Source organism: Thunnus thynnus, chromosome 3 (assembly GCF_963924715.1).
Source record: "Thunnus thynnus chromosome 3, fThuThy2.1, whole genome shotgun sequence".
NCBI classification, from domain to species: Eukaryota; Metazoa; Chordata; class Actinopteri; order Scombriformes; family Scombridae; genus Thunnus; species Thunnus thynnus.
This window is the reverse complement of record NC_089519.1, coordinates 15,231,262-15,248,130: the sequence shown is the minus strand read 5'-3', so window position 1 is coordinate 15,248,130 and position 16,869 is coordinate 15,231,262. Positions and strand designations below refer to the sequence as shown.

Below are 16,869 nucleotides of genomic sequence, written 5' to 3'. Positions count from 1 at the left end.
GACTTTGATATTCATAGTAATATGAGCAAATGTACTGTACTGAGCACTGTACTAAACACAGAAATGCAATCATCCAATCACAAGCCAAATTTAAAGCCTCAGCGTATTTGGGTTTCATTGGACAAATGTAATGAGACAAATGTTTAAACCCTCTAGTGGACGATTGAAAGTGTGTTGATCTAGGATGTCATTTGTTAAACTGCCCCTGCATCCACAAGTCTTTCTTCATCAGTGTCTTTTCTCACATTGATTGGCACTGTGATGAACCAATAAAACAGCAGCAGAAATTTGAGGTGTTTACAGGTTAAAAGCCTTGCTGAACTTTGGTACTGAAGCTGCTTTTTAAAAAAAAATATATGTCATGTTAAAGAATACATCAGGCCAAATGTATTTCTGTTGTTTCCCTTAAACAGTGCATTTATTGATATATCATTAACATCAATGGATACAGAACACACACACATACACATACACACCACAGTCTACAGTGAAATGTACAGGTAAGAAGGAGAGATCAAGGAATTTTTAGCTCATCAGATTCAGTTGATGTTGTTCACAGCTATGCTGCAACACCTCTCATCACACACTGGCTTGCATTTCCTTTAACTTCTTGTATGCCAGCACTCCTGCCATGGCCAGTGAAGTCAAATTTTTCTAATCTGGTGCACCAGTACACTCCTCCACTGCTTTGAATAGAGTAAATTTGTGAACTCTATTAATGTTGGGAAGTCAGAGTGTTGGATCACCAGTCAGTAGCTTTAAGAAGCTATTCAGTTAGCATTCGCTTGGAATACATTCAGTGCTTTCTTCACACCTACAGTGAAGCAGTAATGTTCACCTGGAGCCAAATTTGGTTTTCATTGTCAGCTTCACAACAATGTGCTCTGATAGGTCAACTCTCACAGTAGATACCACACGGACAAACACTGTCTGCTTGTTATAATATGGAATGCACTGGACAGTGTAGAGACCATGAAACAAACTGAGACGTGTTTACATCTCTTAAACATTTCTCAGAAGAGTTCTCACTGTTGGTACTCCATCTACATGGGAATGTAAAAAGTTGAAGATCACATTAAAGGACACAAATGATAAATTCTGTCTATATGATGACATTTGAAACATCAGCTATCTGACAAGCCTCTCTGGACTTCATGAAATACGCTTTCTTATCTGAAGGATTCGATAGGTCTTAAATCGTATTACATCAGTGTGGATATCAGGTCATTGCAGAATGTTATACAGTACACTGAAACATAATGAAGAAAAAATGGCTTTAAAATAATATATTGCACACAAAAATACAAATAAAAATACAGTATTTCATCTTTTGATGTAAACATGAATAATTTTGTTCACATTTTGCTCTGGTTAATGACCAACAGCTTAGACTGATTCAAGATATCAGGCTGCATTCATGTTTCCTTCCTGTTGTCTTTTTTTTCTCCTGTATCTGCCTCATAGCTGGGAAACAGACATGTTTTTTTTTTTAAAAAGTGCCCTTCTACACTTTTCTAACTTAGTTTCCATATCTTTGAAGTTGCTTGTTTCTAATATGAACTAAGTTATAGTGTATATTCTATAATGTGTAACTCTTAAAACCTAAATACTGTATATTAGCATTCATGGTTGTTAACTAATATTTGTTTTTAAAAAGTATTCAAGGAGGATTTAAATATCTTTAAAAATTTTAAGAGCTGAATGCAACAAAAATCAGGCTTCATCTAAGTTCTGGTCAGGGAAGAAACAGACAGGTTTTATGCTGTCGGCTTGCTGGCCTCTCAGTGTTTAGACTATATAACAGAACATTTTACATTTTCTCTCCAGCAGCAACTCTCTGGATCTGTTCTTGCGCTCAGTTGTAAAGGCTGATGACCATCTAAAAAAAGCCCTCAAACTTGCATTTTCCTCTACCTGAACTAATGACATTCCTTTTCCAGAGAAACAATGTTAGTTTTATTTCTAATGATATTCCTGCTGAGCTACAGGGAAGACTTAGCGGCCACTGGTTACTTGGTCTTGGCTGTGGAATAACCACGTTATATCTGAAGGACAATCCAAAGAGATATGACGTCGCTGACAGCAGGTTAGGTTGTGAGTACAAACATCTGCTGCTTTTAGTGTGTCTAAAAGTTTCAAAATGTGTTCCAACAATGTGGGAAATAAAGGAACACATGGGAGGAAAATGATTATAGCTAGTCTCCTAATACATCTTATCTTACACCGCAGTTGCAAATTCATTTTAGATTTGTTTGAGGAGAAGTGTTCGTTAATGAAATATCTTGAGAAATACTGACACGAGTTATGTGTTTCTCATGTCAGGAAGCCACTTGTTTGAATTATCTTGTGAGTGCAGCAGCAGTGTGTTTGTTCTACTCACTGAACCTCTCATGAGGCCTGTGTTGTACATTATTTCAGGCTGGTTCCATCTACCTTTTGTCCACCTCACAGCAATAGTGCATCCCTTAAATAAAGTACAAATGACAGTAATTGAGACCACCTAAAAACAGCATCTACATATAAAAAAAAGCAGGCTGTCTGGCTTTGTGCAACACAAAAAATGTCAGATTAAAACAGAGCCTTCGTCAAGAAGGCAAAATGATAAACAGCCAGTGAGGTTTCTCCCTAATTCACCGTGACTCCCTTTATACCATGAGACAAACTAGAGTTGTCTACTAGAAAAAAAGAGATAAAATGCAACTGCCTTTCAGTCAGTCAGGAGCCATCTTTACTTGTCACAGTCTTCTCTGCTCCCCGACATGTGTTTGAATAAATATTTTTGGGGATCTACGAGAGTGATTTCCAGCTCCGTTATTCCAGTCAGGCAGTGGTGAAGGCGGCCTCATCCGTGTACAGGTCCTTGCCGTCGTCCCCGCCGCTGGACGAGCGGCTGCTGAGGTCAGCCACGCCCGACTCCAGGTCGCTGCAGGTGGAGAGATCATCGGGGTCGTGACTCTTGAGCTGGACAGGCGGCCCTAGAGGCAGGGTGAGAGCGGGGTCCTTCGTCTGAGCTTTCTGATTGGCTGGTTCAGAGGAGAGTGCATGACCGTTGTCCTGTGCAGGGCTGGTGATTGGGTCTGTGTAAGTGGTGGGCGGGTCCGGCCCGCAGTGTCTCTGACGCTGGCGGCTAGTCTTCCTCTGCGGAACCTTGATCTTCTCCCACATGATTGGCTTCCCTGTCAGGGCTGCTATCCTCTGCAGAGACAAACAGAGAGAACAACACATACACTTTATTTAACTAGCTGAGATGTCTTTCATTCATTTATCAGTATCAAGTGTTTCTCTAATTCAGTGTGCTGCAGGGTTAGGAGGTGGGAAGTGTTAGTTATGGTGGATGGCTGAACTCTAGAGTTGGACATCAGCACTAGAGTCAGTCAACAACTCTAGGATTAGTATCAGTGAATGTTTTCAACGGACACAGTTTTGCTTGTACTAGAAATGAAGTTATTCCCTGAGGATGGGAGCCTGGGAGGTTGCCATCCAAATAATTGTAAGTAATTATTTTTCCATCGGCTGCAAACGACACATTTAACATCCTCATACTTCATGTAGGGTTTGGAAATTCATTATTTTGTTACCATCTACCAACAAATAGCATCAGAATAATTTGAAGATACTATTACAACATAACAATTCTACACTTTTACCTCAATACCCCAAAATCTTGTAGGATAAGAGCGATAAACTGCTGCAGGTCTGGTTGGTCCTTTCTCACTGCGACTGAACAGACAGTTTGGATTTGATTGGACTCTTCAGTTGAAATGTCTCTCTGGCGGTGGGCAAAGATGTGGCCAGAGACACCAGAGTTTCATCTCTTCTCTGTTGCAGACACACTTTCTGATAAGACTATTTACTACTTTTATTTACTGTACATACGTATGTACAAATAAAATATTTTTCATTTAAACAATGCCTGATCAAGAAAGCAGAGGCATAAAAAATAAAGATAAATTAAAGCAAGAAAAATGCCAGTACTTCTTGCCAAAATTAGATGGTAGTTGTAGTTTCTTAAAACCTAAAAAATATCATCTGGGAGCTCTGCACTCTGTCAGAGAAAGATTGATTTTGGAGCGATGGATATTGAAGTTGAGGAGTTGAAGGGTTACTATGGAGGTGTTACAACAGTGTCTTTGTGTGTTGTATGCCTTGGTTGGAGCCCGGGTGGTGGTGGTGGGCGGTTCCTCCTGGCGGTACCTCCTGGTGATTGGTCAGCTCCTCCTCCAGCTGCTGGGATTCCTCCCTCACGGCAGACAGGAAGTCAGCAGGCGACTGGCGGGGAGGCGTCGACTTCTCCACGTGGTTGTATAAACCCTTCCACATTCTGGAGAAAAAAGGAGGAGAAAATGGGAAAGCAGTCAGAATGTTTTTTTTTCTTATGTAGATTTGGGAGAATCTGCAGGTATCAGAAAAATCAATTCAAGATTTTTCAGATAAATGAGCTTTGTGAATCCGGTAGTGTGTGTTTGCTGCAGTGACTCACTTGAAGCAGTAGGGGGTGGTGTTGGGTCTCAGGACACCCTGAGTCTGACTCAGCTCGGCTTTGTACAGAGGGTTGGTGAACTCTGCTCTGTCCTTCCATAGCTGAGGCCACACAGAATGACTCCGCTCACGAAGCCTGCCGTCCGACAACACACACACACACACACACACACACACACACACACACACACACACGCACACACACAAACACACACACACACACACACACACACACACACACACACAATGCAGTCACACAGCTTCATGATGCAGCACTGAGCCTGGTTCTCTAAGTATGTTCTCAAACAGAAAGTGAATCCTCCTGTCTGGATCTTCAAGCAGCACTAAGAAACATGTTTATTTGAATAGATACTTTATTTATAAGCCTAAATCAGTGAGGAGCAGCACCTTGTTTGCTCCTTTTCATCCTATTAGCCAAAGTAAAAAGGACTTTACTACCCTCAATTCTGCTGGCAGACATCCAGACTCATGTGCCACAAGTTCATTGAGGGCAGGATAATTCTGATGCCAAAGGGGCCACAAAAATGAATTGATTATATGGATGTTACTGTTTTGCGTCATATAATAGGTCACATGATAGTCTTATGTGTGTGCATCCTAATTAAACTGCAGAGCACCTGGAAAGTTAGAGATGTGATTTGACTTTTTATGGTTATAAACTGTATTTTACAGACCAAAAGAAAGCAACAGACGTCAGCCAATGAGATAAACTATAAAACTGCGGATATAAGTTTCAACAGTGTCAAGAAGTACAGAGTAGAAATAAAACTGTACATATTTGACTCTGGAAATTTGATGTGGAAAGTGTTTTATCTACAATATCTGTGGCTTAAAGGGGCATGTGTGCATATGAATGTATGCAGTGTTTGTGTATGGAGTTTCCACTTACAATAGTTTTTACTGTCTTCATCTGTCACACAATAGATTAAATCCAGACAATCCAGTATGTATATGTGTGTGTGTGTGTCAGCCCTACCTCATATCCCTGCGTTCCTTCTGGCAGTTTCCAAGGAAGGTCCCATACTGGCAGGAGTAGACGTGTGTGTGTATGGCGATGAGGAAGCGCTCATTGAACTCAAAGGCACATGGGAACTGCTCAGACAGCTGCCACACACACTCCAGGAACTGATCGATGACCGGAGACACCTCTTTAGGATCTCCATCCAGGTGAGCATACCTGCAGGGAGAGAGCTCTCTCTTTACTGTCCATCACACTACACACACTCTTCAAAACATCCATTACACTGATTTATAAAAAAAAATAACATTTTTCTTTTCAAATGGCTGAAAGATCAGTTTGAAGAAATTCATGAATAGTTCAGACAATTAAATGACAAAAAAACATGTTTTGTAAGAATTAGAGCTATGTTTATTATCTCTTTTGATAATTGTTATAACTTTCACTCAATTTATTAACTGCTGACCAAAGTTTTCTCTCTTGTATTGTTATAAAGCTGTGCTATTGGCTGAGCAGTTCATTTTTGATGTGAAGAAAGAAGGCAAGGGAAGCTAAGTCAACCACAACAACAGTATTTTCCAGGTTTGTTTTTCTTATTTATGTTTATGTACTCTCCTTATTTCCTCTCTCTTTTGTGTATTGTTCTATGTTTTGTAAGTACATTTCTATGTTGATTTTGATTTAGTTTTTTTTCTACTTTATACAGCATGTTGTAGTTCATGTTATTATTTTTTTAATAATAAAAAGACCAGTCAATAAAAAAATGTAATTGATTATACAATAATAAAAATATGTATTGGTTACAGCTCTGATTTTAATCATCCATGTGCCTTAAACTTTTGCTAGAGGCAGAAAAAATAAATGTACAGTCACTGTTCAAACTGGTGTATCTGAAAAAGTAAGTAAAGCTAAATATTATAATTTACGTATGATCAGTAAACAATGTTTTTAGGAAGCAATGTGGGAGTCAGCTTCACACCTCTTGATATTTGAAAGTGAGAGTTCAAACAACATTTGCATAACCAGGTGCTCCTTCGATTTCAGTATATTTGAACATAATCTGTATGCATAAATGTCCACTTAACTTGGCTTTTGCTTGTTTTCCAGTATTTTGGTTTAAGAGAAAACAAAAGTTTGCACACAAACTACACTCAACGAAGCGGAGGACAACTCCAGTATATTAACTATTCTTTTATTCTAATTTGCCATCATGACAGTGGTTACTTCAAGTTCTTACTTCACAACAGAACCATAAGTTCCACCAACTGGCAGACACCACTGATCTCAAACATGCATCCACAGAGCCACAGATGTGTCTTATAGTTGCACCTAAAAGGTAACATTCAATTTCTATTTATCCATTGTCTGAAACTTATGTAGTGTTAAAACATGACTTTAACTGGTGTGACCCATTTGACAAGCAGACTGTTCAAACTGACATGTTTTTATCAGATTTCCAGTAAACACAAACTGCACACCGCCACCTGGTGTTACTTTTACAGGCAGATATGTGGGACCTTTATTATGGACAGCTATTCTATCTGCAAGACTGCATGCAAAATATGTAACAGCGGTTGGCCCTGTCTTACAAAATGAGATAAAACACAAAATGATTGTAATGGTGTTGCTCTGCAGACAGTGTGTGTGTTAAAGTCAGACTTTACCAGTTACTGACCTGTGGGAGAACTTGTGTCCGAAGGAAACCCAGTCTCTCTCTATCAGCACCTACGAGAGAGGAGAGGAAGAGGAGTGAACAGGAATGAGACGATGAGGCAGAGGGAGAGGGTCGGAGAAGGTGAAAGACCACCTAGAGACCACGCAGGGACACTAGTTTGAGTGTGAGTCTGTTACCATGAGTCCTTTGATGGTTCTGTAGTATGGATCCAACAGTATACTGGCTACGGAGCAGGCCTGGGCTGTCCTGTCCCAACCATCTGAACAGTGAACCAACACACTGATCCCCTCATCTGCCACCGCCTGGAGAGAGAGAGAGAGAGAGAGAGAGAGAGAGAGAGAGCAGTTAGGCGAGAAGGCCGAACACTTCCTGGTTCCAGCTCCTCAAATGTGTGGATTTGCTGTTTTTTTCTGGTTTTGAACTGTTGCTGACAAAACAAGCAATTTCTAATAAATTGTTACGGGCATTTCTCACTGTATTTTGATGTTTTGTAGACTACATGATTTATCGAATCAAAAAGTAATCCATATTAACAGTAGCACCAATCGTGTCAGTTGCAGCTCTGCTTTGGAGGCCAGCAGAGGCTGACAGTCGTCTCATTAATGGAAAGTATACTACTGTCTTCTCATCAATGTGTCAGTGATTCAATATGAACACGCTACGTCACCTGCCATTAACAGTTCTCTCTCTATATTATGTGATTGGATTATATGGATACCCAACACTAAAAACCCTCTTTGGTTTACACATTAAAATAGTACTCCATTCATTTAGCATTGCACTCCTGTAATGTTGTCATTGTTGACAGATTGATCAGCGCTTCAGGTGTGTCATGCTAGTAGCAGCTAATGTAGCCTGGAGATGCTAGCCTCAAGCAGAGTTGATACAGAGGTCTGGCAACCTCACTTCTTTCTAAGTCCACACCCCCAGATGAATTTCATCCTCAAACTTGTTGTCTTTAGCCCCAACTGACAATTTTTACACATAAGCAGTCCTGTAAACACCTGCAAACAGACTGTGATGTGTAGAATCAGTGGAGTTTACCTTTTAAGAGTGTATTCTCTTCTGTTTAGTCTTATCCTAAATGCTTAGTTGCGTTTAAAGCAGATTTTTAAAGCAGAAAATCTTTATGATTTTATGAATCTACCAGATACATGCTGAGGTAAACAGGAAGTGGTTGTTTGTGTGTTTCAGTATTGAATATGTTTGTGGTTGTGTACACACCCTGGCTATGAAGACCCCAGCATCTACAATGGCTTTAATGTGTTTGAGCCAACCAGAGTTCTCCAGACCCCACAGGAAGTCAGTCATGGACGGAGCTCGCATCTCGCCAACTACGTGGAGAAGAGAGAGGAGGAGGGTTACACACAAACATGAGAGAAAATAGGAAATTATACAATCAGAGGAAGTTTGTGTATTTACTGTTAGCAGCTCTATCTGATAACTTGAATACTTCCCCGTCTCCATGCCACTGTGCCACTTTGTCATTCATGCAACACACACTCTTACCGTCGATGATTTTCTGCTGGCTGCTCCTCATCACATGAATGTTTTCGATGCCAATAAACTGCAGCTTGATGTTGGTATAGTGGTCTTCATTCTCATATCCTTTACCTGCTGCTCGGTTTGCCATAGCGTTCAGCTGGACACACACACAAAAAAAGAGTACCGTATATGAGAATATTACAGCTCATTGTATATTTATAATTGTGTCTGAGTGTGAGTATGTGTGTGTGTTACTTTGGGCCTGGTGTCCACCACATAGATGTAGTCACTACCAGGGTTGGACTTCATCACAGCCTGCAGCATCATCTCATCCTCCTGACAGCGTCCACTGAAGCCTGACAGGGGCTGACTACACCGGCACACTGCAGCCTGCAGGGCAAGTAATATATCATCATTATCGTCATTGTCATCATCATCATATTATCATATATTGATAGATTTATTCCTCTGTGTGTGTCACACTGACCAGTGTGTCCTGGTGGAAGTAGGACAGAGCAGGAAATCGTCCTCGACTCCTGAACCTTGAGCTGCCCACGATGATGGCAGGTGTGGCCGACTTTGGAACAAACAGCTCTGATGGGTACGTATCACACACCTGGGAGAGGACAGATGTATTTTACTGTTAGGAGCTTCCAGTTAGATACACATTATTTATAAGTGATGAGACTTTTCATGCTGAACTATGTTCCTGGCTTCCCTGTAAGGAGATTCAAGAAATGTAAGATTAAAGTATCATGCTAGCTAGTTCTATTTTTTTCTTTGTTCAACAAATCCCTTGGAAATACTAAAACAACAATGTGTTAGTTTGTCTATTAATACTTTCTGACAAACCATTTGTGTCACTCAGTCACTCCTCCTGAAGAGGTAGTTTAAAAGGTTTAATCATTTTCTAAAACAGCATTTTTGTTTGTTTGTTTTTAAGCACATTTTAATCACACAAGGGCAAAAGATGTATTTTTTAAAGACTACTTTCTACCACGCATTAATATGCATTTAATGCTCTCGTATTAATGCTGCTAGGATGGCGTACAGTATGTGGGATGGAATCAACATAAATAGCAGTCTGTGTGGGTAATAAAGAAACACATTACCCAGCGCAACAGTGTGGCTCATTTATGTTTTTTACAGCTTCTGGACAACAATGAAGCTTTACAGACATTAATTGTTAGTAGGAAGAAATTCGTTGTTTGGTTTGGTCTTTTCATGGGATATGTTGACAATACAAAAATACAGAATATTGCCAACCTTATCCTTTAATAATGTCAGTATGTTTCTCTTAATGGTCACTATGCTGCTTCATGTTTCTCCTGCTACCAGATTACCAGAACAAATGTAAAGCATCATAGCACTGTGGTGTTGTGTATATAGAGTTTGACAATTTCAAGATGTTCCAGATGTGGTTTTGCATTACTCTACTGTACAGTATTTGATTAATGTCCACACATGACAACATCAGGGATAGGCAGCTATGTGCATGTCATGTTAGGGGTAAGCAGACTATTGGTCCAAACATCAAAGAAATAACATGATTTTATTCTCTCTGTTTAAACCAATGTTTGTTAGTGAAGCAGAGAGAAAAAACTGATGGTGTTGTAATGTGCAATGAACACTTTAAGGAACATGACTGCCTATCCCTGATATATTTAAGTAAGTATTAAAAAATTGGACAGGCTGATATGCAGACCACCATCAACATAAATAAAGAAAAAGAATGATTGCATGAATCTGACGCCAGATTGAGTAATAAACTGTGAGTTAAGATGTTTGCTCCAAAGCTCACTTTAAAGAGAGCTGCTGTATGTTAGAGGAGGTAGCTGCTGATAAGCAGTCAGTGAGGCTTGTATTATCTTATCTCTGACCTTGTGAATATCCTGAGCACAAGGCATGTTCACTGCACTTAGAGAGCAATAAGTGGGCAGCTAAAGACTATAAAATATATCACCGTAATAAACTTCACTTAAACTCTATCCTGTTTTATACGAGAATCAGCTGTCTCTTTACAACAGCACAGTATTCTATAACAATATTATTCAGCATAAAATTACTCCTTTCGGGATTTCCCAAATGACTGGTCAATCTCTTCCTATTCCTTTTAAATATGTTTTATTTCAAATATCAGTTAATGTTTTTAGTGTTATGATCCAGGAAATAATAATATATGTTTTTCTGTGGCTGGTGTTTTTCTCTGGACATGTGACTGACCCTGTATTCACTGTTGGCTGCTGTAGCAACCCACAGGTTATTAGGAACTCCCATCCTCTTGTAGTCAGCCATGAGGTCCATGAAGTTCCATGATTCTTCTCTCTCCTCCTTGTTCACATTGGGATTGAAGGACAGGCAGTACAGCTCACTATACTTCTCTGTCACAGGAGAGGAGATAAGAGGAGAGGAGACGAGAGGAGAGGAGACAAGAAGAGAGGAGACGAGAGGAGGGGAGAGGAGAAGAGGAGAAGAAAGAAGAGGAGGGGATGAGAGAGGAGAGGAGAGGAGATGATGATTTTAAATGAGTATTTTTTATGTGTTCAATATACTGTAAGAGTGACACACACACACACACACCTGTTTGTGACACCCTGGTCTAACAAGTGTTGGAGTCCATGAAAGCAAATTTCTACCCGCTGACACACACAAATACACACACACTCACACACCTGGTCGTGACAACCTGACCAATGAGGCTTGGACATCCAAACAGTCTCTCTCCTGCGGGATGAGGAGCTGGAAGATTCGGAAGTCCTTACAACGCAGAATCAGCTGACTTCCTGCTGGTGACGTGGGAGGCCTCTCCACACTGCTCACCATGCTGTGCAACACCTGAAACACACACCTGTCCTATTATTCACTGAGGACATTCACAGGAGGACCAAATCCACATAAAACACACATACACACACACACTGCTTCATTTTCTCTATTTGACTGTGAATAACAAATGAAAGGTTTCTAACTGTGAGTATGGAAGTCAGTGATATCAATCAGCAATACAAAAAACCAAAAACTAGTATAACGCCCAACATGTGTCATACTGTTGTGTAATCCGTCTTGTGACCTAAAACATTCAGGAAGGAATGTCAACATCAGTTTATGGGGAAGCTTCTGGGTTTTTCTAACAAGAGGTGAGAGCCGTGCAGTGAAGTAGAAGAAGTAGTTGCTTTAGCAGCTGTTTTGTGACACAAGATAATTGAAGTCTGCCTTCTTTGTTGCTGCTAATCCAGTCGACACAGTCAGCGCCCGTTGGGTGAAATCTGACACCCCTGGATGCCTTTATTATCTAATCATGTCCAGAGGGACAAGGCAGCCTCCTCATCCACCTCCTGAAGGAGTTCTGAAAAGGGGGAAGAGTGACATCTTTCCATCTTGTGTCTGGAAATTCAGTAGTCACACAGTCATGACAGAGATGAGGTAATACCAGCGCTTTCAAAAGACTGGTGAGATTGAAAAATATGAACACGCCACATGAAGAGTTCACTCTGTTTGATTCAAATCACACTGAAGCTCAAAAATGGCCAACTTCCCAGTGGCCAGTCTTCATGACAATTCTATGCTTAAGTGAGTTTATGTGTTTCTCCTGTATGTGCTGGCTTTACTAAATGTACTTTTACCAGATTTTTAAAGAGTGATAATCTCATGTTGAATAATTGAGAAATAAACAAAAACATTTCTTGAATGCAATGAATTCCATGATGTGAATCAGAACATCTATAGCAGTAACATGTACTTCGGTTTATGAACACGGCTTGATGTTTCCTACAGCTACACTGCATTCTCTATCCAGCCTACCTTCAATAATCAAAAGATGACAAGATCAAATTATCTTCTCAAATCCCTCGGTTTCATTCAGCTGTTATTCTCATAATTGAAAAAAGTACTTTTGACATCTTGATTGGAGAAAATATTTTGGCATTTCTGTCAACATCTAATGAAATGATACATATGAAGTAATCCTGCTATGATAGAGGAAGTGTCAGAATTCATTATCAAACTGTTGCTTCTCTGCAGATCATATTTCGGTCACAACATGTCCTCATTTTGCTGTCCACTGGCAGTTGGAACAAATCTTTCTGCATGTCTGTGGGATGTTTGGATGGAGGGATATCTCAAAGCAGGTTATTACTGAGGATGCATATAAAAAGCCTATCCAGAATAAGACTTTAATTGGAATATGAGTCTGTAAAGGACGGGAGAAAGAAAGCCAGCCTTCAACTTCAGTCAGTCCAAGCAGGCAGTGATGTGACAGAGGATAAACAGAAATACAGTGTCCAAATTATTAATAATAACATTTAAGCGTATCTGCCTTGACTGTGACATATGTGGCACCCCACTTCTGGCTTACCCAGGTCTCCTTGCGTGTCTCAGGGTTGTTTTCTACAAAGATGGTGTGCGTGGCAGAAAGGTAGAGCGTCCCAATACTGGCCTTTCTCTGGCCTGACGACCGGTCCAGGAGACGCACATTTTCCACCTTACAGAGGCACACACACACACATATACTCAAGGTCAGAGATGGAAAAACACCCACAGATCGAACACTACACATACTGAGAAAGATAACATAGGAACACCCATACAATCAATGGCATGCACATGAACACAAAACAGATAATTACTCTGTAATAACAGCTCAGTATCCCTGGCATGACTCAAAAGATTACACATAATGTTCATTGAGCTCAAATTAAAGTGTGTCTGAAAATCAAGGTCATTCCTTAACCAGTGTTTTTGTATGGAATGTGTGTTTGTGTGCAACAACGAACCTACATACCTGAGTCTGGTGCTGGCATGTAACAACTTGTTATGTGTGTGTATTGTTAATGCATGTGTCATTACAGATTTATGCATATTCTGCGTGCACTATTAACCCGTTTATTTCCTGTATGAAGACAGTGGGACCCTGATGATGTGGTAATTAGGAGGATGGGGGCCAGTGTGCCTTTGCCAGACTGGCAGACAGGAGGAAAATGGTGGTGACCAGCACGATGCAGCGTCATGGTGTGAGGGCAGATTTCCTTGAGTATAAGACATATTCATATTCCATGAATAATAAAATAAATATCTGAACGCCTATGTTTGCAAGAGCACACGAGCATCCTTCAGCACATGCGCCAGTTTTGTTTATAGCTATGTCAATTATTCCACAATGCAAAGTGGCGGTGTCCATTATCGGACAGAGGTTTTAGTGTTTCCTGTGAACACGGTGGCAAACTGTTTGTTCAGCAGATGATGCACTGGGCTGCACTGACACAAGGATTTCAAGCCTGCAGCAGCACGAAGTGTACCGAGAGGATGGATGGAGAGAGAGGAAGAGAAAGCTAAACGGGAGGGCATATCAGCAGAGAAGAGACAAAGACGAGCGACACAACAGCCACGTCTCTGGCGGTGAAAAGCCGAGCTTTACCTTGGGCGTCCGGATGTGCTCCATCACTGCCAACCAAAATGGTGGAGGTGGAGAGAAAGAGTGGCCCGACGTGTTTTGTGGTTTTCACCGTCAGTGGTTATATTCCCCGTTTCACGTCAACAAACGAGCTGTACTCTGCGTGGCTGCTGTTCCAGCACTTTCCTGAAATATTCTCCATGCTTCCCGCCCTCTGTGTCCGGGCTGTGTTCGGTTAAACTGGAGGAGAAATGATTCTACACACACACTACCCCCTGTTAACGGTACCGGAGCTGCCTGTCTCCCTGTCTCCGACAGATATGACGCTGATAACAGCTGCGTACTACACTGCTGTCACCATGACGACAATAGTGCGCACAGCCTCCGGTTATACCCTTCAAAATAAAACCCAGTATTCTCATATTTGTTCCCATCCTGAAGCCTGAACAGCACGTGACTGTGTTTATAGAGCAGAGGAAATAAAGCATAAACACACGTACAGACACAAAACACAATAAAAACACAATTGAATAGAAAATAGAAAAAATACACAAAGGAAAGTCTGAACAAATGAGTCTTGAGCTGCTTTTTAAAGGTGTCCACAAAGTCCACAGATCCCAAATCCAAAGGTAGAGAGTTCCAAAGCTTATAAGCCACAACCTCAAAGGCACAGTCTCCTTTAGTTCTAAACCTAGATCAAGGAACAACAGCAAACCCTGATCAGAGGACCTTTAGACCTGCTGGTGACACAGGGCTGCAGTAGATCTCTAATGTAGGCAGGTGCCTGACCATGCAGAGCTCTCCAGGTGATCACAAGAACTTTCAGTTGGATTTTTAATTTGATAGTGAGTGAACACCAGTCTGAATCGGTGTCACATGAGACCTTTTGGAGGACCTGGTCAAGAGTTTAGCAGTAGTATTTTGGACCAATCCAGGGATGTTTTACTGAAGCAGGTGAAAAGAGTAGTCACGGGAAAATATCTCAATAAACAGTGACAGTATCAGCAGCATCAAGAGTAACAGTATAAAAAAGATAACAGGGGTGGAACCGATGTGACATAATACAATAGGAAAACATAGTTTGGTAAAAAAAAAAAAAAAAAAAAAAAAAAAAAAAAAAAAAAATATATATATATATATATATATATATATATATATATATATATATATATATATATATATATATATATATATATATATATATATATATATATAATTCTAAATGAAATAAGTAAAACAAGAGACAGAATAAACTGCTACACAAGCTGACTATAGTTATATGAAACATGAGAGAAAGGGAGAGAAATAATGTAATACAGAATGTAACAAATAAAATGGTAGAAAAAACTAACTAGACACCATCAATTCATTTTAATGGAAATGTTTGAATGATACATTTTGAACAAATGAATACAGTCACTTAGTTCAGTACATTTTTGCAGAAAAAAACACGTGGCGCCTGTAAGAGTTTTATTTTGGAATTTGTAAATGAGAGACCAATCATTAATCTTGACAAACTTGATACAGGCTCGTGCCAAGCGCGTGCTCGTGAGCTCCCAAGGATTATTCGTAGCTGCGCGTGCGCAACTTCCACCCTCTCCCGCTTGAGTGTTTTCAACGCAGTAGATGACAAATATTTCTTTTCTTCTTTGTATTTTTTGTACTCAAATAGATATTATTTTTGTCCTATGTGTTTTATTTGTTGATTATCTTTGATTTATCTACTGTAGTTATTGTTTCTTTTGTGTGCATGTGAAGCACTTTGTGACCCGTGTCTGTGAAAAGTGCTACATAAATAAACTTTACTTACTTACTAAATTGTTGTCATTATAATATTGTGTTTTTTAGTATTATAAATTTAAGTCTTCTAACCCCCACTTCAGTAATCCATCCATGGCTGGGGAGATCAGAAATATGCAAGTCTGTTATATTATTTCATTTTTTATATCACAACTTAAATGCACTTGGATAAACTTTTTGCTTTTGTGTATGTTAACTGTGTTCCATAGCTATATTTTACACTTTTCTGTGACATTGGTGCTCACTTAGAGTTATCTTTCTCTCTATTTGATTAATTTTCCTCACTTTTTACTTAAATGGTAGTGAGGCACTTCATCAGTGTTCACAGACAGGCTCAGTCTTAGCCTGTCTTGTCATAAGTGTGTGTTGCACAGCAGTCCGGAAAAGCAAGTGGAAGTCACATTGCAGTGTTAACACACACTCAAGTGCAGACAAACAGTTAAGGTGATTATGAAATGTTGTCATGCTGTGTAGGTCTCAACCTGTGACTGAAGAAAACAGGAGTTGATTTGTCACAGTGACAGACTGTGTTCTTGCAAACTCTGCCATTGAATCTTAAAATTTGATATTTTGATTCTGTATTTGAATTTGTTGCTCTGGAAGGCGTTTTGTAAAAACAATGTTACAGTTAAATGTACCCAAAGTACATCTGTCTATACCAGTGGAGGCCGGTCCATAGAGGCAGAGGAGATTGCTCCTCCTCTATTTTTTGAGAGGCAAGAGGGAGATCAAAATATAAAAAAGAATAGTTGGTTGAAATAAACCATTACCAATTCTCAGTATTATTTATAAAATATTTTTCTCTCTTCTTTGGAAAAAATCCATTATTGAAATTCTGGTTAAAATGCTTCAACAGCGACACCTGCAGGGCAGGAGGAGAAAGAGCAGTGTGTGCGTGAAGTGGTGGTGGGAGAGAGTGAGGTGGAGTGTGGGGCAGAGGAGGACGGGTGCCTGCTGTCGTCCGCACTGCGGGATCTCTTACGTCAATTTAATGTACTTTTTTTTCATGCTAAACTATGATTGGCCAAGACATGTAAAATGATGCTCCAAGGGAGGACGTCC

At 40.1% G+C, this 16,869-nt stretch overlaps 1 protein-coding gene across 2 annotated transcripts; it reads right to left on the bottom strand.

Moving 5' to 3' along the window:
- Positions 1–386: 386 nt before the first annotated feature.
- On the bottom strand, positions 387–14,371 carry mtmr7b (myotubularin related protein 7b). 2 transcript variants are annotated; one of them, XM_067584433.1, is made up of 14 exons: positions 14,032–14,371; positions 12,973–13,098; positions 11,291–11,453; positions 10,842–10,999; positions 9,106–9,234; positions 8,874–9,008; positions 8,643–8,775; positions 8,358–8,467; positions 7,310–7,435; positions 7,134–7,183; positions 5,477–5,677; positions 4,481–4,615; positions 4,195–4,321; positions 387–3,195 (listed from the first exon to the last, which is right to left on the bottom strand). In XM_067584433.1, the coding sequence occupies exons 1-14, from the start codon at positions 14,053–14,055 to the stop codon at positions 2,821–2,823; spliced, it is 1,992 nt and encodes a 663-aa protein (XP_067440534.1). In that variant the 5' UTR covers positions 14,056–14,371; the 3' UTR covers positions 387–2,820. The 2 variants fall into 2 exon arrangements, with proteins under 2 accessions (XP_067440534.1, XP_067440535.1); XM_067584434.1 differs by having other exon boundaries at positions 2,990–3,195; positions 4,146–4,321; positions 14,032–14,369.
- Between the last annotated feature and the right edge of the window lie 2,498 nt (positions 14,372–16,869).